The sequence below is a fragment of the Rhincodon typus genome, chromosome 12 (genome assembly GCF_021869965.1).
Source record: "Rhincodon typus isolate 14 chromosome 12, sRhiTyp1.1, whole genome shotgun sequence".
Classification (NCBI taxonomy): domain Eukaryota; kingdom Metazoa; phylum Chordata; class Chondrichthyes; order Orectolobiformes; family Rhincodontidae; genus Rhincodon; species Rhincodon typus.
The window spans coordinates 46,217,404-46,239,579 of record NC_063343.1 but is presented as its reverse complement, the minus strand read 5'-3'; the positions used below and the strand labels follow the sequence as shown (position 1 = coordinate 46,239,579).

At 40.3% G+C, this 22,176-nt stretch overlaps 1 protein-coding gene across 1 annotated transcript in view; it reads right to left on the bottom strand.

Annotated features, from left to right (window-relative positions):
* LOC109927336 (follistatin-related protein 5-like) overlaps positions 1–22,176 on the bottom strand; it is a 499,489-nt gene that overhangs the window by 384,320 nt on the left and 92,993 nt on the right. Inside the window, exon 2 of the mRNA XM_048603747.1 lies at positions 21,577–21,607. Within this exon, the coding sequence (XP_048459704.1) occupies positions 21,577–21,607 (31 nt within the window). The remainder of the gene's footprint in view (positions 1–21,576; positions 21,608–22,176) is intronic.

The window sequence follows — 22,176 nt, the reverse complement described above, 5'->3', positions numbered from 1 at the left end:
ACTGAGGAGTACATCTGGAGTAAATTTGTCAGTATTCCTAAAACACAACATGCTACATTGGAGTGAGAGCCACAACATATATGTCATCAAGCATTTGTGCATAGCCATTCTCTCCACTACACTGCTAAGAGTATTCATTGATGAAATGAAGAAAATGGTCAGTGCATGTTAATTCTCAAAAGTGAACGAGTGTAATGCAGTCTGAATTGTTCATGACCCTTTCACTTTATATTTTCTCAATGGAATGTCACAGACAGTAACTGTAGGGGAAGGTCAAAATCAGAACTTTCGTGTGTTACTGGAAGAGATCCATTGGAGGAGATCGGGCCTATATTCTGCTGATCATCACAATCAACCTGTCACAACCAAAAAACCTGGATATAAATTGCAGCTTCAGTGACCACTGCAGGAGAGCACTAGCATTCGAGGATTCAGCGCTGGAACCAGTTGACAGATATACTGTATCCTGGCAAAGTGAGCTGCCTTCATTCATCCACACACAAGTTCAGTTGTGAGATCTGGCACATACCTTTGCCTCAGCATTGAGGCATGCAGGTGTAAGCAGCTCAGGTGGACGTTCACAGCACAGATGTGAAACAGCATTTTCATGCACAGACACAGTGCAGAGAATGGATCACTGCACACACTATATATGAGGCTGACATCATTCATGCTGTCATTGCAGCCTAATAAGAGGAAGAGGACCAGGCAGGCATGGATCAGTTTTGCCAATCGAACAAATAGCCATGGAGGTTGCAAACTTGCCAAAACAGCTGCGTGTCGGTGTATTGCCAGTGAGAAGTGATGAAGGTCATGGGAAATGCACCTTGACACATGGTGGTAAACATGGAGGTCATGCATTTAGTTCTCTGGGCAAAGATGGAGGTTGGTATGAGAGGGAATTTAAGGATGACATTGTGTCATGAAGGCAGTATGAGCAATAGTTAAAGCACTGGTGTTTACATGTGTATGTATTTGTGTGTGTGTGTCCATGTTTGAGTGTGCATGTGTGTGTGTGTGTGCACACAAGGATGATACCTCAATAACATCTTCTTGCCTCAATCTTTCCCCAGGCCAGATCATCCTTTGACCATTAGGAATAAGTGAGTTTGAGGTAGCAGCATTATGTCAAACTAGTGCACAATCTGCCAACTCTGATGGCAGCAATGGTGCAGCATGCATGTCGAGTTGTTGGCCCAGCATAGATGCTGAAAGAGGTATCAGAGATATGTGTAACTGAGCACAGGTCCCTTGAAGCTGGGAGTAAATTGACAATGATGCTCCAGTGTGAAAGAACAGGGAGATACTTTTGGGGCACTGCATTTGTCCAATCAGCAGTTGATATGTGGATATCTGACAGAGTTCCCCAAGACAATGCAAACTCTATGACTGAACGGAGGAGTCCATCTTCTCAGAGCTCCACATTGCTCCAGGACAATGCCGCAGCTGAACCACATGAGCTCTCCCTATGTGGAGCTGGAGGAACACAGCAGGTCAGGCAGCATCAGAGGAGCAGGAAAGTTGATGTTTTGGGTCGGGGCTCTGAAGAGGGGTCCCAACCCGAAATGTCAACTTTCTTGCTCCTCTGATGCTGCCTGACTGATGTGTTCCTCCAGCTCCATACTGTGTTATCACTGACTCGAGCATCGGCAGTTCTTCCTACCTCTGAGCTCTCCCTATGTGTTGGCCAACCTTGTTGAGAAATGCATTTAGCACTGCTCAAAGTGCATGCAAGAGAAATGTCTCAGTCAGGAAAGGGGCAAGATTCAATCAGAAGCCTGGGTCAGTCAGCCTAAGGTATCAGCACTGACATACAATCAGCGTGTACAGGATTCAAAGTAATATGCTGTGTCAGTCTCAGCAGTGTGGCTTTAATTATGGACTAAGAAGTGTCAGCCTGCCATCTCATTTACAGGCATTTATGCTCCTGTGAGGATTCCCAGTTGTGAAGCATATAAAATATTACACACACACATGGTAATAAGGTCAGAAATTATTCAACAGGTCTGGTAGCATCTGGGGGGAGAAAGCAGAGCTAGTATTTTGATTCCAGTAACCTTTCTTCAGAACCGATTTGAAACATTAATTGTGCTTTCCAACAATTTGTCTTTTTGTTTCAGATCTTCAGAATCTGCAGTTCTTCTCTTTATTGTATTGTGGTGATGAGGTCCATGGTTACCATAATGAGGATGCAGCCATATGAATGTGACTGTCAAACACATTAATGGTAATTCCCTCCCCTGGGGAGAATGGACATTCCCTTGAGTAATTATGATATCAAGGTACAAGGTTATTCTTGGTAGAAATAGCTCCACAGGGACTGGCGATTGGGAGTTGTGAAATCAGACCTTTTACAGAATCTATCTTGCACATCTATTTTGGATCCCACCATGCTAGATATTGAAATTTGAATTCAATAAAAATCTGAAATAAAAAGCTGGCTTAATGGCAATGTGTGGTCACTGTCGATTGTTGTAAACATCTCTCTCATTTATTTTATTTTGCAGCCTCCACACACTATGAATGATTAGTTTAAAAAAAAAAGACTCATCTACCAATGTCCCCCTCCGCACTGAGTCCACCCTTTCCTACGTTTTAAATTTTTTTTATATTTCCTGTGACATGGGTATTGTTGATTAGGCCAATACAAGTTGTTCTCTCCTGAATTGGCCTTGAAGTGTGCGACTCGCTGGGTTGCTTCAGAGGCCAATTCAAAAACCAATCACATTGCTGTGGATGTGTAGTCACATGTAGGCCAGGCAAAGATAGCAGATATCCTTCAGTTTTATGATAATCGATGATAGTTTCAAGGTCGATGTTACTGTAAACTAGTTTTCAATTCCAGATTCCATTTAACAAATTTGAATTCTACCTGCTAATGGTGGCTGGATGTGCCTGTAAAGGAGACTAGGCAGCCTCTTCATCCTTATTCATTTCACAGTCATCACAATGGACAGGCACCTCCTTTGCCTCATCGTCCACCACAGAGGTTGGGGCTCTGCACACAGCCTCATTATCATCTAACGTTGGTTCTTAGGTGCAATACTGAGGATGCTTTACTGTCAGAGATGCCATCTTTCAGATGTGATACTCAATCAGCATCATCCCTTTATCTTGTGTTACTGCAGGAGGCTGTTGTGCACTTTTTCAGGGAGCAGGAAGATCTCCCACCCAAATCTCTCTCCAAAACTCAGCATGATGTTCAGCAGGTCTATTTTGATCTGTGGGAGAAGTTGCTGTGTGCAAGTCAGCTCCTATTTTAACCTGTAAAATTCAGTTTGTACATTGTATATTGCATGCTTTATTATACATTCATGTGTTAATTTTTTTATGTGCACCACATGCATTTTAAAATGCACATGATATTGTGGGACATGTGGGTATTTATATCAATATGGTGTAGTTGAGAAAACAAATCCTGAAATAAAACAAAGAACTGCAAATGCTGAAGATCAGAAGCAAAAACAGACGTGCTGGAGAAACTCAGCAATGACACTTGGAGGTCACTGGATTCGAAACGTTACCTCTGTTTTTCTCCCTACAGTTGTTGCCAGATCTGCTGTGTTTCTCTCGGACTTTCTGTTTTGGTTAAAACAGTACAGCGTAAATGAAATAAATGCTCAAAATACAAATTGCCCTGAAAAGTTCAGTCTTGGGTGACTGGAGACAAGTCGCCTCCTTAAATAGAATGGAAGGTTAAGGTTGAATGCTGCTCCTGCAACCACAGGCTGATTCCTTCATCTAGTAATAGACCTATCAGTAGTAAACACTAATAAGAAAATTTGTCACAAGAAGGTCATTCCTAACAAATCAGGTGTTCACCTCCTCAAAAAAAACGTGTTTTGATGAGGATAATGCAGTTGATGTAGCTTACATGGATTTCAGCAAGGCCTTTGATAAGGCCCCACATGGGACACTGAAAGAAGGCAAGAGCTGGTGGTATCCAGGGTAACTTGGCAAATTGGATCTAAAATTGGCTCAGCAACATCAGAGGGCTGTTTCTGTGACTGCAGTGGCATACCACAGGGTTCCTTATTGTTTGTGATACATATAAACAACGTAGATGAAAATGTGGGTGGAATGTTAAGTAAGTTTGTGGATGACACCAAGTGGTTGACAGTGAAAAAGGTGTTAGGTTACAGGAGGATTGAAACGGTTTGTCAGATGGGCAGATCAGTCGCAGATAGAGTTTACCCTGATAAATATGAGGTGATGCACTTTGGAAGAAGGAACAAAGATGCTAAGAAGCTGAGAAGGATGTTCGGGTGTTTGTCCACAGATGTTTGAATGTGGCAGGTCAAGTTAATGCGGTTGTTAAGAAAGTATACGGGACATTTGTCTTTATCAGTCATGGCATAGATTATAAGAGCAGGGAGGTCATGTTGGAGCTGTACTGAACTTCGGTTAGGCCACAGCTGGAATACGATGTGCTGTTCTAGTCACCACACTATAGGAAGAATGTGATTGCACTGGAGGGGTTGCAAAGTAGATTTACCAGGATGCCGCCTGGGATGGAGCATTTCAGCTATGAAGGGAACCTGGACAAGCTCACGTTGTTTTTATTTTAGAGCAGAGAATGTTGACGAAGGACCTAATGGAGGTGTATAAGATTATAAGAGGCATGGACAGGATGAACAGAAACCATTAGTTAAAGGTTCGATGACAAGGGCCTTAGGTTTAAAGTGAAAGGCAAGTGATTTAGAGGGAATTTCAGGAAAAATGTTTTCACCCTGAAGATGGTGAGGGTCTGGAATGCACTGCCTTGGAGGACAGTTGAGGCAGGAAACCTCAACATATAGAAAGTACTTGGACGAGCACTTGAAATGTGATAACATTCAAGGCTATGAGCAGCCTCGTACGGGAAAATGGGACTACTGTAGGTAGTCGTGTATTTTTGGTGGTATAGACTTGAGGGACTGAAGGGCCTCTTTTGTACTGTATAATTGTTTGATTCTAACCTTTGATTGGAGTAGCAGTAAACAATGGCAATGCTGCTAGTTAGAACTGCTGGGGGATGAGGAAGTCAGGAAGGGGAAGGAGGTAAGAGAGCTAAGGAGGAGGAATGAGTAAGTGAGGACTGATGATGATGACAACAATAATACTAATCAGGGAACTGAGGAAATGCTGGGGAAAGACAATAGGGGCAGAAACAAGCTGGGTGAGGGTGAGGTGGCTGTGTGAGAGGTAAAAGTTTCATAAGAGTTGAGAAAGGGAGACACCATGGGGATAGGACAGACAGCAAGACCGGCTGCAACAGGGAGACAGAGGGAGAGCAAGGCAGGAAGGGAAGTGAAGAGAGAAAGAGGCTGCAAAGAAGAGAACCGTTTTAAGTCTTTCAAACAAAGGAACATACAGCTAACTAGGAGGTAGGAAAACTTGAAAACACTGAGGTAAAGAATTGTACTCTAAATGGACAAGTGTGTGCACATGTGAGAGACAGGCATGTTTTTTTGTGGAACACTTCTGCAGTTTTCTGATGTGGAGTGTGTTAAGGACCAGACCAGACTCCCTCAAAATATATTAAGAAGCTAGTGTTCCAGATGCAATTTGATTGATCAAACTACTTGACGTTAAGCAAAACAAAACTTATTCAAACACTATGGTTAAAATACAACAAGGAAAGAAGGAATGGAATAACAACGCTATTGAAAAGCTTAACAGAATAATAGATACAGTAACTGTTACTAATTAACTGTTTCAATATAGTAACACCTCATAAATATTTCCTTGGCAAAAGGCAAATTCAGAAAACAGATTCTCTCACATGCAAGCCTATCTGCAAGAATGAGATACATCCGCAGCTCCCAAAATGGACAGAGGGAGGGAGAGAGAGAGAGAGGTCTTTTCCTTTCACAATCTCACACCTGCTAACTAACAAAAGCAAAACCTGCAAAATCCTAGGTCTGTTTGCGTCTCCACTCGCTCATTCTTCTTTTGTTCCAATGTTAAAAAAATTTTAAATTATTTTTAAAAATTCTTTTCCAAAATAACTGCACACAGGCTAGTATTCCATTACTAAGTCATCCTTTATTTACAGGTACACAGTATACAGGCTGTGGTCAGCCAGCTCAGAGTTAGTCTCTGAAGTGAGGAGCCTCTGACTCCCCTGTTTATATCGGTCAGCCAGAGATCTCGGATTGTCCCAGGTTAACAACCCCAATGAAGGATCTCAGTCAATAAGACCCTCTTGGTTCCAATCATTACAGTTTCACAAGTTGTTTATCTTCTCATAGACTGCTCGGCAGCTGTACCCCCATCTGTCTCAAAAAAAAAACTAGGACAAAACACACCTCTTAAAGCTACAGTATCATCACAAGTGTGGTACACTAAATTGATCTCCTGAGTAGATTAGGCTAATTAAAATTCAGATACCATAATCATCCAAATAAAGGAACAGCAAAAACTGTTTTGCTGCAGGAGCACTGGGCTTTCCAAACAGGAGTGTGATATACCTAAATGATCACCATGAGTTCCTATGTTGATCACACCATGGAAATTTAGCTCAAATAATCCCCCACTTATAAAGCAACTTCTTTGCATCAATTTCACAGCACCTGTATTAGCCATTACTGTACTGCACTTGTAACAGTGCCAAGCACAGGAATGATTTAGGGGCGCATAAAAAAAACAAATGAACAGTTTCAAATTATTGAAGTGCAGAAAGCTGGAAAAGGAGTGCATATTTGGTCCTCCCAATTGACCACTCTTCTCAATCAACATTTGTAAAAAGTTGAGCGTGCTCGAAGTCTTCTTCCAGCTGGCTCCAGAGAAAGATTATGAAGAAGGAGGAATATGTAACAACCTGGCACTGTACAGCACAGCTACTGCAACAGCCAGATCTTCCTGTTACAGATCTGGGTTATTTGGCAATTTTTAAACTGGCCTGTACTTCATTGTGGTCATCATGAGAGCAGTTTTTGTGGAACTTCACTGGATAGTGACCCCAGTAAATAATGACCCCACTATGCAATCTCAGGCACCTACCTGATCAATGGTTCTAATAACTCACATTCAATGTAAAACTCAATACAACTTCGGTCCAATGGACCAATAGGCCAACCAGTTATTTGCAAATGAATGTGATATCTCTAGCTCAAGGTTCGAGAGATACACACTGGGGTTGGTTGTCGTGGATGCTATTATAATGAATACTGCATCAGTTGTCAAATGTAAATCTGAGATGCCTTAGAGGCTATGAAGGCATTAACTGAGATGGTAATCCTCAAACAATTATATGGGCTTGCCAGCTGACTCCACTGTATGTGTTCTGAAGTTCTGAGGAAGGGTCACTGGACCTGAAACGTTAACTCTGATTTTTCCTTCACGGATGCTGCCAGACCTGCTGAGATTTTCTAGCAACTTTGTCTTTGTTCTTGATTTACAGCATCCGCAGTTCTTTCGGTTTCCACTGTACATGTTGTTGCCTATGATGAAGGTTGCTGCCCTCATCCTCTAAGTGTGCCCTGCTTGGTCTAATTTGGTGAGAGACAAATCACTTCCTGTTTTCACTAGAACAGTCTCTTGTAGTTAACAAGAAATAGTTTAATGCATATTAGCAATGAGTTATGTGTTAGATTGATGGGATGAGGACCAGTGTAAGGTCTCACTGCTTGAAAGTCCTGATCTGCCCAAATCCATATGACATCACTATAGTGGGTGGTGCTTGTGGCACTTTAGGGTTAACCCTTTCAGACCCAGATACAAGACATAAAATAATGGATGCTGCATGAAGAGAGTGAAATGTTTTATGGTATTAATGTTTCTTCATCCTATGTGTTATATATAGCTTTAAATAATTAATTTTTTGAAAACAAAAACAGTTAGACACAGGACCAATGCTTGGTGTGGACTGAAGGTGGGAAATGTGAATGAAATGCTGGAATTCAGGATTTACTAACTGTCCAGCTTCAAGATTGCTGTAAGACAGAGTAAGTTTTCATTTCCTCATTTTAACCTCCACCCTCCTGCTATCCAATGTGGAGCTTTGAACAATATTATTTTTTTTTACCCCTGATTCTCCTTGCCTAATGCCATTCAGCAACCATGGATGAGAGGGCAGCCAAAGATTCAGTCCCAGACCTCTGGCAACCAGGCTGAGAATTATCATCCTGGTTTCCAATTGGCAAATCCATGTCACCATTGTCGTGATTCAATAGGTTAATCAAAATCAGCAACACGTATTCTACTACTCCCTAGGATTGTAGTCACTACAGCACTGCACAAAATACGAAGTTTCATTCTATATAATATTTGAATTCTAAAAGAGGATGTAGAACAGGCGTATGCTCACAACATTCTCAGTCAGAAAGACAATCCAATCTGCAGCACTGACATGTCAAATAAATAAAAGAAAAGGAGACTCCTGATGTCTAGTGCTTTCACAATTCGCCTTGTACCATGGATATGGAGGACTCACATACCTTGACCTATCTAAAGTAATTCTTTAAAAGAATAACCAGAGACATAGTGTAAAACATTGTCTCTGCTGAACCACACTGTAGCATTCAAACACAAAACCTGAAAAGGTTGTTGATGACAAAAATATTGTGACTGAACGCAACCTGGTACTATGATCTTTGAGACCCAGCCAGACCGTTTTGCAGATGGCCTCAAATTAATTCATACGTGATATATCTATTCCTTTAATATTTCAGTGGTGCCTTCAGTGATTACATAGGTGAATTAATGCATCTCACATCAATACACAGTCTATGTCCTGAAATACTACAATACTAATACCTTCCTGAAATGTTCTGCCCTGGGTCACTGAGTGTTTGCATGATGGGTTGGCTGTCTTAAAGTGAAGGAAATGTGACAGGTATCAGTTAACTTTGCACTCAATTGCATTATTCAATGCTACTGGTCACAAACAGACATACAGACACCTTTGGAACAATACAATCCTTTCCTGTGATAGCTTTAGCTACATTTCCCATCAAAAAAAATTAAGGTGTAAGTGAAACATTGTAAAGTTTGCTGAATTATCATAAGCATAAATATATTTATTTGAGAGGTTGAGAGAGGTTGATAGTGCTTTCACTCTTTTGATTGGAGATATGGACTCTACTGGCTAGACCAGCAATTATTGCCCATGGGGCAATGAGGAGCCAATCACATTTCTTTTGATCTGGAGTCACACATAGGCCAGACCCAGGTAAGGATGTTAGGTTTCCTTCCCTAAAGGACATTATTGAACCAGACGGGTTAATTGACAGTGATTACATGGCGACCATTGGCTAGCTTTTAATTCCAGATTATTTTTTAAAATCAAATTTCACCATCCGTCATGGTGGTTTTTATTAAACTCATGCTCTCAGAATATTAGTCTGAGATTCTGGACTACTACCCAGTTACCATTATCACAGCACCAATACCTCCCCATGTCCTGTCACCTGCTCTTGACCCTTCTACTTGCTTTCTCTCTCTTAAACCTCCACTGTGAGCAACTTTCCTGGGATGAGTGGCAAGAGGCAAGAAGCAATCTAGAGAGTTTGAGCAGCTTTGAGTTCAGGGTTGCAAACAGCTGGAGAGATGGCCAGCAGGAGGGAGGGAGGGATTAAACAAGGAACAGGGAGATGGAGAGTCAGGGAGCATGATTGGGCAAGCAGGAAAGGCTACTCCAAAATAATGGTAGTCAAGTTATGTGACCGTACATCCTATCCACCATGAAAGAATATTAATGCAAATTCCCAATGCTAAATATGGATCGAGACCCATTAACAATATGGTGTTAAATCAGAAGATTTAAATTGGGCAACTTAAAATGAGGATTTACCATAATCTAGTGAAAATTGCTATGTTTGTTTTGCTGCCCTACAGACATAGCACTGAATTAGACTTGGAATACATTATAAAGGAGATTTTTTTTACAGTGACAATTCTCATTTATTACACCATGATCTCGCATATGCAGCACACAAACACATTAACCAGGAAAATGATAGTCCTGACAATAAGTAAAGGAAAAGTCTGTGATCAGATTACTCATATTAAATATGATTTGTCACAGTTGAATTCTCTTGCAACATAGCGTTTTGGTTTATAAAGGAAGCAGAAATTACATGCTTTATGTCCTGATTATACTTATTATACATTTCAATGCTGAATTTCTGGAGGCATCAATAGCTGTCTGATTCAAATGTCCCACTTCTAACCTGACCACAAGATTGCCTGGTGTTGGAGTGAAGGTTTTTCATTTGCAATGAAGTAGCGTACACACCAGTGCACAATCAATATTTTGGTGCCAAGATAAGCATTAGAGCCAAATCTATCTACTTTACCAGCAGAAACTTCATCCCCTTCATATTCTCGTGTGAGAGTGCTACAATGCACTTCCACCTCCATATTCCCTAATGATTTTAAGATTCTTCAGCAAGATTATCCACTGAGTGACAATCATTCAAGACTAGCTTCAATCTTAGCTTCATGTTGTGTTTGATGGCTCTGCCTCTTCTTTTATTACTTGCAATGAAATTCAATCATTGGCAGCTATAGTTCAGTTAGTTCTGCCTCTAAATTATAAGGTTCTGGATTCAAGTCCCACCTTACAGCTTGAGCACAAAATCAAAGCTGACATTTCAGAACTGTATTGAGGAAGTATCCTTTGGATGAAACATTAATTAAAGCATGATCTGCTTGTTGGGATGAATGTAGACAATCACATGCCACACAGTGGATATTTTCCAGGAAAAGGAAGGAAGTTATCCCCAGTCAATACTTATCCCTCAGCAATACAGAAATAAATTATCTGGTCTCTATCATAAAGATCTTGTGGGAGCTTGCTGCTGTGTTTTCTACATTGTCACAATACTTCAAAAGTACTTCATTGGCTATAAAGCCCTTTCAGCCATCCAGTGGTTTTGAATGGTGCTAGTCTCTCTCAGTCTGCTTGTTTCTTGTCACTGGCTCAACTCACCTGTACACTCATTCAATACTCCTTGTTATGTTAGTTTTCATGGGCAGTATGTCTTTAAGACACACACACAATGTCATCAGTATAACGCAGCATTAGACCTGAGTGTCTCAAATCTATCTAACTTCAGATGACTTGAAGCATTCACACCACTGAAAATATGCTGTACTGTTGTGACTTAATGTTATCCCAGATATCTTAGTGCCCAGGGAATGTAATGCTTCTATATATTAGTTAGTTGTAGTGTATATCTGTATTCTTCAATACCATAATCTCCATATCTAGATTCTCATGTTATGGGAAATAACAAATGCAATGCCTCAGCAGATAAAATACCTTGCTGGACAAAAACTCCAACCATTTCTTTTTTCTATCCATCTGGTCCCATTTTCTTTTGCTGACTCTAACATTTTGCCTTTGCATCTGCTGCAAATCTATCTGACCTATTTAAAATTGATTTGTATTACAAAAGGTAAAATCTATCCCAAATTTAAAACCAAATTTAAGCTTGATGTAGTCTGTATATCTGACCTATTGTAAGGTAAATCTTAGTCAAGCTGTCAACATTTTTGAGCAGGGAAAGAGGTGTTAATCAATTTCATTGTAATGACTTCAAATGAGATATTTCATTTTGAATTTCATTATAAGGTGGTGTATCTGAAAAAGACACAGGAAAATATGGCTTTCAACATGCATTTAAACAAATTTGCATTTGTTGCTCACATTTGAGTGCTGACCTCAAATATTTACACAGGTCCAGCATACATATTACACCCAGGAAGATAAACAGCTGGAAATGAATAATATAAATGCTATTATATAATTATTCTCAAAATTCATCTGCGGGAAGAAAATTTGCAGAAAATCAAATCAGCCTGTGTAACCATGAGATTAAATGGACTGAGAGTTAATAACAGGGATTATTCATGGCCTTTGGAAGAATGAACACAGTGGCATCAATACATTCCTCTGAATTTGTTCTTAGGTTAACAATTTTTGATGCTTACATATCATTTTCATAATCCTGGTGTCCAGGAATGAGCAAGATTTGAACTATGATTATAGCTATGCCTTATCCTGCTCAATGTACATGTACCAATTCATTTATTAAAGAGTTGTAACATAATATTCAATGTACCTTGATAATTGACAGCTTATAGGGAAGTGTTGCTGAACACTGGAGACACACGTCAAATCTTTTGACCGAGTGAACTTTGTTTAATGATATACTGCTGACTGTGTAATTATTTTATGACTGAAATTAGTACCCTATGAATTTTCTCTTTTAAACACCATTTCTCACTGTTGCTAAGAGACTGTACTGCTCCAAAAAAATCTGACTTGTATAAACTGCTTTTATTGTTTCTCATCAATACTAATTGCAATAAGAAGCTCTGTGAAAAAAGAAAAGTAAATTCATCCCTTTTGCTGGTGTTCGGCCCATATCCCTCTAAAACTTTCTTATTCATGTACCTGTCCAAACATCTTTTAAATGTTGTAACTGTATTTGCATCTGTCACTTCCTCTGATAGTTTATTCCACAAACACATCACCCTCTGTGTAAAAAAGTTGCCCCTCAGGTCTCTTTTAAATCTTTCCCCTCTCACCTTAAAACTATGCCGGCTAGTTTTGAATTCCCCAGGGAAACGACCTTTGCTATTCACCTTATCTATGCCCCTGATGATTTTATTCCCCTTTATAAGGTCACCCCCTCAACCTCCAACGCTCTAGGGAAAAAAAGTGCCAACCTACCCAGCCTCTCCTTATAACTCAAACCCTCTAGTCCCAGTAACATCCTAGTAAATCTTTTCTGCACCCTTCCAATTGATACTTCACTAAATATGCATGGAAAACCTTATTCTAACAAACTCATAACTCTGAAGTGGGAGGAACTCGCAAAGATTTGTTGGCCATGATTTAAGTTATGAAAATAAATTGTTTCATACTGTGGGTGTTCACAATCAATATGAATCAGTTTGGTAGACATGCGATTTCAGCATTGCTGATGAGTGACTTGTAAAATTGCAATGAAACAATGCAGTTACATTGGGAGATTAGAAAATGTCCCACAGAAATGGTAGGTGAGATGGCAACAGTAAAAATAAAGTGGGAAGTGATGTGGTTTGTGTTTTTTTTGATATGTTAGTCCACATTACAGACCACTGAGGGTCAGGATCTTGTTGAGGCAGATGTCTTGAAGTTTGTTAACAAAACTAACTTCTGACACAGTTACACTATTACATAATTACTGATGTTACTATACATTACATGCACATAGCTGACTGGCTGAAAACACCACATTGACTTAATTACGCAGAGAAAAGGTCACTGAAGATGAGGCCTTCTAGCACACTCTGGGTAAGGAGGCAAACAACAAGGATGACTGAAAGACATCAGAAAAGCATTGTAGCCTGGAACTTCTTCAATGCAATCTTACATGGCCCTGTTACCTTTATACAAAATTGTTATATCCATTGTTGAGCTCCAGGACGAGATACAGAAAGGCTTCCTGGGCATGCTTATTTGTAAAGCAAATATTGCAAACAGTGGTGTGAAACTGGTGGGCAACTACGTAAGCAATTAAAGCAGCAGGAAACTTCAACAAAATTCTCTAAATATAATGTTCCATCTGTGTTATTCAGTAGAACATTAGGGAACAAGAAGATAAAGCCGAAAAATTGCTGGGCTCCTTTAATACACACACCCTGCCTCTGCCCTACACACACTGTCTTGCTACATGTCTTGCCAATATTTTTATTGTACTTGGACAGAGTGTAATTTTTATGTCCCAAGTACAGCAGAAAATGGTGGAAAGACAAAGGAGAGGAACATACATGGAGAATGCTGGATTTTCTATGGTGATGGTTATGGGATGGTTTTGTTTTACGCTGTTTTGTTTTACACTGTAAAATGGAGAAGTTTGGAGAGGGGAATATGACCTAAAAATATGCCCAGAGACACACATGTGACCAACTTGCTATGGAAACAAAGTCAAATCAAATTTAAGATGAACATAAAGTGCAAGCATTAGCACTTTGACCCAAAGGAGTAGCAGCTGCCCTTGCTGTATATAGACCCACAGGCTCTCTGCTCACCAGACGGAAACATTTTGGAAAGAAAACTCATTTAAGATGGTGTTATGATAGCAAAAGAAAGATTTGGTTTTGGGAAGCCACCGATGCAGACTGCTAGTTTAAAGTTTTGGCAAAGATCTGTAGCTCAGGTTGTGGGTGAGGTTATTGACTTGCTCACCGAGCTGGCCTGTTTTCATTCAGACGTTTCGTCACCATGCTAGGTGACATCATCAGTGGAGCCTCCAATGAAGCAATGTTATTCTACTTCTCTTGGAATTTATTTCTGTCTGGTCCGTTACTGGTGAGTTGTGTCAATTCCGCTTTTGATCTGTATGGGTTTGTATATGGGGTCCAATTCTATGCGTTTGTTGATTGCAATACAGGTGGCGAACCATGCCTCTAGGAATTCCCGTGCGTGTCAATATTTGACTTGGATTATTATGGTTAACTTGTCCCAGTTAAACTGATGGCCTTCATTATCTGAGTGTACCGATATTAAGGAGAATTTGTTGTGCTGTTTTGCTGCTAGCTGATGTTCATGTATTCTGATGACTAGTTTCCTTCCTGTCTGTCCGATGTAATGTTTGTGGCAGTTGTTGCATGGTATTCTGTAAACCACGTTGTTCTGCATGTTGTGGGAATGGGGTCTTTAATCCTTGTAAGTGTTTGTCGTAGTTTGGCTGTGGGCTTGTTGTCCACCATGATTCCTAGTGGTCTTAGGAATCTTGTTGTCAGTTCCAATGTTCTTGATGGAGGGCAGTGTGGCCAGTGTGTTAGGGCATACTGTGTCCTCCTGTTGTTGTCTGTTTAGTAGGTATCTGCGGATGAAGTTGTGGGGATATCCGCTTATAGTGAAGACTTTGTATAGGTTATACAAAACAGACAACAACAGGAGGACACAGTACGCCCTAACACACTGGCCACACTGCCCTCCATCAAAAACGTATTGGAACTGACAACAAGACTCCTAAGACCACTAGGAATCATGGTGGCCCACAAGCCCACAGCCACTCTACGACAAACACTTACGAGGATTAAAGAACCCATTCCTACAACATGCAGAACCAATGTGGTTTACAAAATACCATGCAACGACTGCCACAAACATTACATCGGACAGACAGGAAGGAAATTAGCTATCAGAATACATGAACATCAGCTAGCAGCAAAACGGCACGACAAATTCTCCTTAATATTGGTACACTCAGATAATGAAGGCCATTAGTTTAACTGGGACAAGGTAACCATAGTGTCCCAAGCCAAATATTGACATGCACGGGAATTCCTAGAGGCATGGTTCGCCACCTATAATGCAATCAACAAACACATAGAATTGGACCCCATATACAAACCCATACAGATCAAAATCGGAAATGACACTACTCACCATGATGGACCAGACGGTATAAATTCTAAGTGAAGTGCTAGTGATGACAGATACATAGTTTGAAGAAACAAAGTTTGTGGAAGTTAAACAGTTGCCTTGCTGTTAGAAGTCTATTTCATTAGACTCAGAAGACTGAGTGGGGTACTTTGTTTTAAAAGGACAGTGAAACATTTAGCTGAGTGTGGCAGTGGTTAGAGATCTCATTCAAATGGGAGATAAACCTGGGAACTTCAACAATAAGACTATAATGCACAGTTAGTGGAAACATAATGTATAAATGTGGTGCAGGGATCCTAATCATGTTCAGATGTTAATTGGAAATGCATTTTTGTAACTCAGTGTGTTGGTTGTCTTCTAAGAAGTAGTGTTTGGCCAATGTTAATTTCTCATTTGTTTATGACTGTGCATGTTCAGTGTGTTCCTATTAGGTAGCATTAGGATTTCTACTAGAATTAGGGAAAGTTATTTTACAGCATTTAGAAGTTCTGTCCCACCAACAGTTTAAAGATTTTGTGAGGCATTTAGGCTTAGAATTTCACATCAAAGTCAAAATAACCCAAAATTTGAAAAAGCATGGCTAATGATTTGCACATCGAAACTGAAGACACAAATGATGGAGTAACAGCAAAAATAGAATTATAAGAAAAAGAGGAGAAATCAGGATGAGAGAAGGGATAGAGGAAGAGAGAAGAGATAGAAGAAAAAGCAACTGGAGAAGAGAGAGTTTTGGGAAAAAACTGTGGGAAAAGGAGTTTGAAATAATGCTGCTACAGCTGAAGAGCTAGAACTCTACTCCCTTGAAGACATTATTAGCTCAGGCTTGTGGAGAGGCAGTTTGATTCACTCATTTCATTCTTAAGTTTGAAAAAAGCAGAGGTAGAAGTATTCATTCTCTTTTGAAAAGATGGTACATCGCTTAAAGTCCCCAGTCCAGCACTGGTCCTTACTACTGTAGAGTAAGCTTATGGGTAAAGTGCACAAGGTTTAATCCCTCTTACTTGAAGAAAGTGCCACTGATTACAGAGTCGTAGGAAAGCACTATCATAAGTGTATACCAACCAGTGCTGGAGGTGTACAGTCAAAAATTCCATTCCATGAGGAAATGCCTGACCAGATGATTAAATTAAATGAAGCATACATAAGGTCTAGGCGACTGAAAAGAAGCATACATAAGGTCTAGGCGACTGAAAACAGACAAAGCTTTGGAAGAATATCGGGAAAGTAGGACCAATCTGAAACGAGGAATTAAGAGGGCTAAAAGAGGTCATGAAATATCTTTAGCAAACAGGGTTAAGGAAAATCCCAAAGCCTTTTATTCCTACATAAGGAGCAAGAGGGTAACCAGAGAAAGGGTTGGTCCACTCAAGGACAAAGGAGGGAAGTTATGAGAGCAGTCAGAGAAAATGAGTGAGATTCTTAATGAGTACTTTGCATTGGTATTCACCGAGGAGAGGGACATGATGGATGTTGAGGTTAGGGATAGATGTTTGATTACTCTAGGTCAAGTTGGCATAAGGAGGGGGCAAGTGTTGGGTACTCTAAAAGGCAATAGAGTGGACAAGTCCCCAGGTCCGGATGGGATCTATCCCAGGTTACTGAGGGAAGCGAGAGAGGAAATAGCTGGGGCCTTAACAGATATCTTTGCAGCATCCTTGAGCACGGGTGAGGTCCCAGAGGACTGGAGAATTGCTAATGTTGTCCCCTTGGTTAAGAAGGGTAGCAAGTATAATCCAGGTAATTATAGACCGGTGAGCCTGACGTCAGTGGTGGGGAAGCTGCTGGAGAAGATACTGAGGGATAGGATCTATTTACATTTGGAAGAAAATGGGCTTATTAGTGATAGGCAGCATGGTTTTGTGCAGGGAAGGTCATGTCTTACCAACTTGATAGAATTCTTTGAGGAAGTGACAAAGTTGATAGATGAGGGAAGGGCTGTAGATGTCATATACATGGACTTCAGTAAGGTGTTTGATAAGGTTCCCCATGGTAGGCTGATGGAGAAAGTGAAGTCGCATGGGGTCCAGGGTATACTAGCTAGATGGCTAGAGAACTGGCTGGGCAACAGGAGACAGAGAGTTGTAGTGGAAGGGAGTTTCTCAAAATGGAGAACTGTGACCAGTGGTGTTCCACAGGGATCCGTGTTGGGACCACTGTTGTTTGTGATATACATAAATGATCTGGAGGAAGGTATAAATGGTCTGATTAGCAAGTTTGAAGATGACACTAAGATTGGTGGAGTAGCAGATAGTGAAGGGGGCTGTCGGAGAATGCAGCAGAATATAGATAGGTTGGAGAGTTGGGCAGAGAAATGGCAGATGGAGTTCAATCCAGGCAAATGCGAGGTGATGCATTTTGGAAGATCCAATTCAACAGTGAACTATATGGTAAATGGAAAAGCCCTGGGGAAAATTGATGCACAGAGAGATCTGGGTGTTCAGGTCCTTTGTACCCTGAAGGTGGCAATGCAGGTGGATAGAGTGGTCAAGAAGGCATACGGCATGCTTTCATTCATCGAATGAGGTATTGAGTACAAGAGTTGCCATGTCATGTTACAGTTGTATAGGACTTTGGTTCGACCACATTTGGAATACTGCGTACAGTTCTGGTCGCCACATTACCAAACGAATGTGGATGCTTTGGAGAGGGTGTAGAAAAGGTTCACCAGGATGTTGCCTGGTATGGAGGGCACTAGCTATGAAGAGAGGTTGAGTAGATTAGGATTATTTACATTAGAAAGATGGAGGTTGAGGGGGGACCTGATTGAGGTCGACAAAATCATGAGAGGTGTAGACAGGGTGGATAGCAAAAAGCTTTTTCCCAGAGTGGGGGACTCAATTACTAGGGGTCACGATTTCAAGGTGAGAGAGGAAAAGTTTAAGGGAGATATGTGTGGAAAGTTCTTTATGCAGAGGGTGTGGGTGCCTGGAACACGTTGCCAGCGGAGGTGGGTGAGGCAGGCACGATAGCGTCATTTAAAATGTATCTAGACAGATACATGAATGGGCAGGGTGCAGAGGGATACAGATCCTTGGAAAATAGGCAACAGGTTTAGATAGAGGACCTGGATCGCGCAGAGGGCCGAAGGGCCTGTTCCTGTTCTGTAATTTGCTTTGTTCTTTGTTCTTTGATGGGCAATATGTATGACATCTATGACATTAATCACGAAGAGATTTTTAGAACGTAAAGGCAGCAAAGCAAAGGCTCATATCAACATGATAAAGCAATACCACCTGCCGAGAAGAAGACAGGCAGGTAATGGCCTGTAGGAGTAGGAGCAGGGATGAATTGAAGGGAGGCATGGGGGGAGGCTCACATTAAAACCCCTACTACTTTGTTAAACAATAGTGAAATAACTTAGTCTCCTTATTCATTCACTGAGACGGAAATCAGTGAGCAGACTTAATGAGGCTGTTTGTTGCCTTTAAAAGGCATACAGAGAGACAAGCGAACTGCACCACTCTAGCTCTGCATGATGTGGGTCCCTAACAGCTTGCATAACTGTGCAAGCAACTGAAGAAAGAAAGCAAACTCAAGAAAGCTGTTTGTGGTTCTTTCTTTGAAAATCAGTTTCAAAATGATTCTTTTCATCTGTACATCACAAGGAATTCCTAGTTTGTTATGACCTGACTCTGCAGGGTCCTGAATTTGTTACAGTTTCAGATGGGGACTGTCAAAGCAACTACTTAAAAATCAAAAATTTCTAAACAACATTTAGGTAAAAACACTCTCTGGCTGATGTGGGTGGCACAGTTGCTCAGTGGCTAGCACTGCTGCCTCACAGCACCAGGGACTGGGTTCAATTCCAGCCTTGGGCAACTGTCTGCATGGAGTTTGCACTTTCTCCCCATATCTGCATGGGTTTCCTCTGGGTGCTCCAGTTTCCTCCTACAGTCCAAAGATGTGCAGTTTAGGTGGATTGGTCATGCTAAATTGCCCATAGTGTCTAGAGGGAATATGCATGGATAGGGTAGGGGGTCGTTCTGGGTAGGATGCTCTATGGAGGGTTAGTGTGGACTGATGGGCCAAATGGCCTGCTTCAATGACTGGTCATCACTCCTTACACCTCTGAAATTTATATTTAACTAGATTGAATACTCAAAGTTTCAACCAAATGGTTTTAATGAAGGTACTCTCACCTCAATTCTTAAGCATAAATTTGTTATTATTTGTCACAAATCAATGCTAAGTTTCCTGCCTTATCTAAAGAAGCCTTAAATTAAACTGGTGTGAATGGAAGTGTCACACTAAGAATATTCAATACCCTTGAGTGATGCATTGAATTCTGAAAATCAAGACAGGGTAAGCATGCAGGTCAGGAAATAATATAAAAAAGAAACATCAACATTAATCTGTGTGTGAAATATAACACGGGGTTTGTATAGGGCAAGTGTATGGTCCCAGATCATCAGGAGTTAAGGATGCTCTTAATTCCCAGGTTTTATTTCAATGAGAATGATGGATTATCTCAAAGCAGGCACCTAAATTGAGACAAATTTTTCCAGCTTTAGATTTTGTTGAAGTTAGATAGACTGGATTGAAATCACAAACAAAATTAGAAATTGCTGTAAAAATTCAGCAGAACCAACAAAACCTTTAATGATTATATTCTGGATTTTAATTATTTTCATGGGATTGTGACCGATAGGCCATTATGATAGGCGCAAAAATTATTTTTGCTATGAAATATTTTTCCATGTAATCCTCCCTGTCCTGTGATTTCAGTAAGAGTTAAAATTCATCAGCATTTAAAAAGGCTTTCAGGTTTATCTCACAAACAACATGCCAATGAAAAGAATTTTACTTGAAGACCTCTGTTAGGAAACAGACATACACATTCAACAGCACAGATCTTGCCAATTACCAGATTTCTCCTCAATACAAAATATGCCATATTCTCCCCAAAACTTGTTCTTATAGCTATAAAATTAAGATAACCTATCTTCATGTGTTTCAAGTACTATTTTGTGCAGCCTTCACACCTTCATTTAAATTTTGTTCTGAAGGAGATCTTGATCAATTGGGTCAATGGACTGAGTAGTGGCGGATGGAGCTTAATTTGGATATGCGAGGTATTGCATTTTGGTAAAACAAATAAGGTCAGAACTAACATAATTAATTGTAGGGCCCTGGGTAAGTTGTAGAACAGAGAGACCTAGGGGTTCAGGTATATAATTTCATGACATTTGTGACAAATATGAACAGGGTAATTAAGGTGTTTAGCACACTTGCCTTCATTGCTCAGACCTTTGAGTATAAGAGTTGGGAAGTCATGTTGAGGTTGGACAAGACATTGGTGAGGCCTCTTCTAGAGTACTAGAAGTACTAGAGTTCTAGAGTGTTCAGAAAAGATTCACCAGGATGTTGACAGGAATGAAAGGCTTGAGTTGTATAGAAAGGATGGATACGCTGGGACTTTCACCGGAGATGAGGAGGTTGAAGCCCTTATGGAGGTTTATAAAACAATGAGGGGCATGAATAAGGTGAATAGCAATGGTCGTTTTCCCAGGTTGGGGGAATTCAAAACTAGGGGACATAGTTTTAAGGTGAGAGAAGAAAGATTTAAAAAAGAACATGAGGGGCAACTTGTACACAGAGTGGTTTGTATGTGGAATGAACTGCCAGAGGAAGTGGTGGATGCAGGTACAGTTATAACATTCAAAAGACATTTGGATATGTACATGAATAGGAAAGATTTGGAGTGATATGGGCCAAATGCAGGCAAGTGGGACTGATTTGGTTTGGGAACATGGTCAGCGAAGGGTCTGTTTCCACACTGTATGAGTCTTTAACTCTATGACAGGACCTGAAACATTAACTTTGCTTTCTTTCCAAAGATGCTGCCCAACCTGCTGAGTCTTTCCAGCAATTTCTGATTTTGTTTGTCATTTCCAGCATTCATAGTTCTTTATTATTTTGAAACAGTAACTCTGGTTTCTGCATTTAACCTTTGCTCAGCAATGAATCAATCAGACAAGGAAATTCAGCATTGGTTTACCAATTTTTTGGATGACAAATTAATTTTGGGGCAGATTCTCTCCAGAATTGTGTCTGGTTCTAAAATTGGAAAATGGCAAAAATAGGTTTACTGACACCCACCTGAAATAGGTGTTTTGTTCTTTGCATATATGAACCCGGGTCCTAACAGCATTTGTAAGATACTAACTGAAAGTTGTCTACTACATATTTAAATTAGAGTCACTTACCTTTCCTCTTCATCAAATCTGAAGGTTCACCCTGGAGCAAAAGAAAAGAAACAGTTTGTCATGTGTCAATTATTTAGATATACTGTAACCTTATTCATGTCAACTTATTATTGTCAAACTCTGCAGCTCTATGTAGCAACAAGCATTTAAGAGTCTAAGGTGGGTCTGTGACTTTGCGCCATTAGCTGTCTCCCCAACATACAAATTAAGATGTCCTTCTAGAAATACTTTAGAAGTTATTTTACGTCAGTATCTTTAAAGTGGTATGGATTGGGTGCTGAATTATGCTAAGGGAATAAACGTTGTACAACATTATAAATTTGAAATATCAAAATGTTCAAACCAAACTGTATTTGGTCGTTTTAATTCAATCTTCATTAACCCGCTTCAACAGTAGCTTCAGCTGTTTGGTTATATTATCATCTCTGACTATTTAAACGATTATTTTGTTCAAAAAACTATCTGCACAAAAATTCCTGTAACTCTTGAGCTTTCTCATAGGTTTGAAAGATTCATTAACTAATCTAATCAGAAATTGAAGTAGATGGACTAGCCAGTCATGTTACAATCTGGTGAAAGATTATTGAGTTGAACCATTAA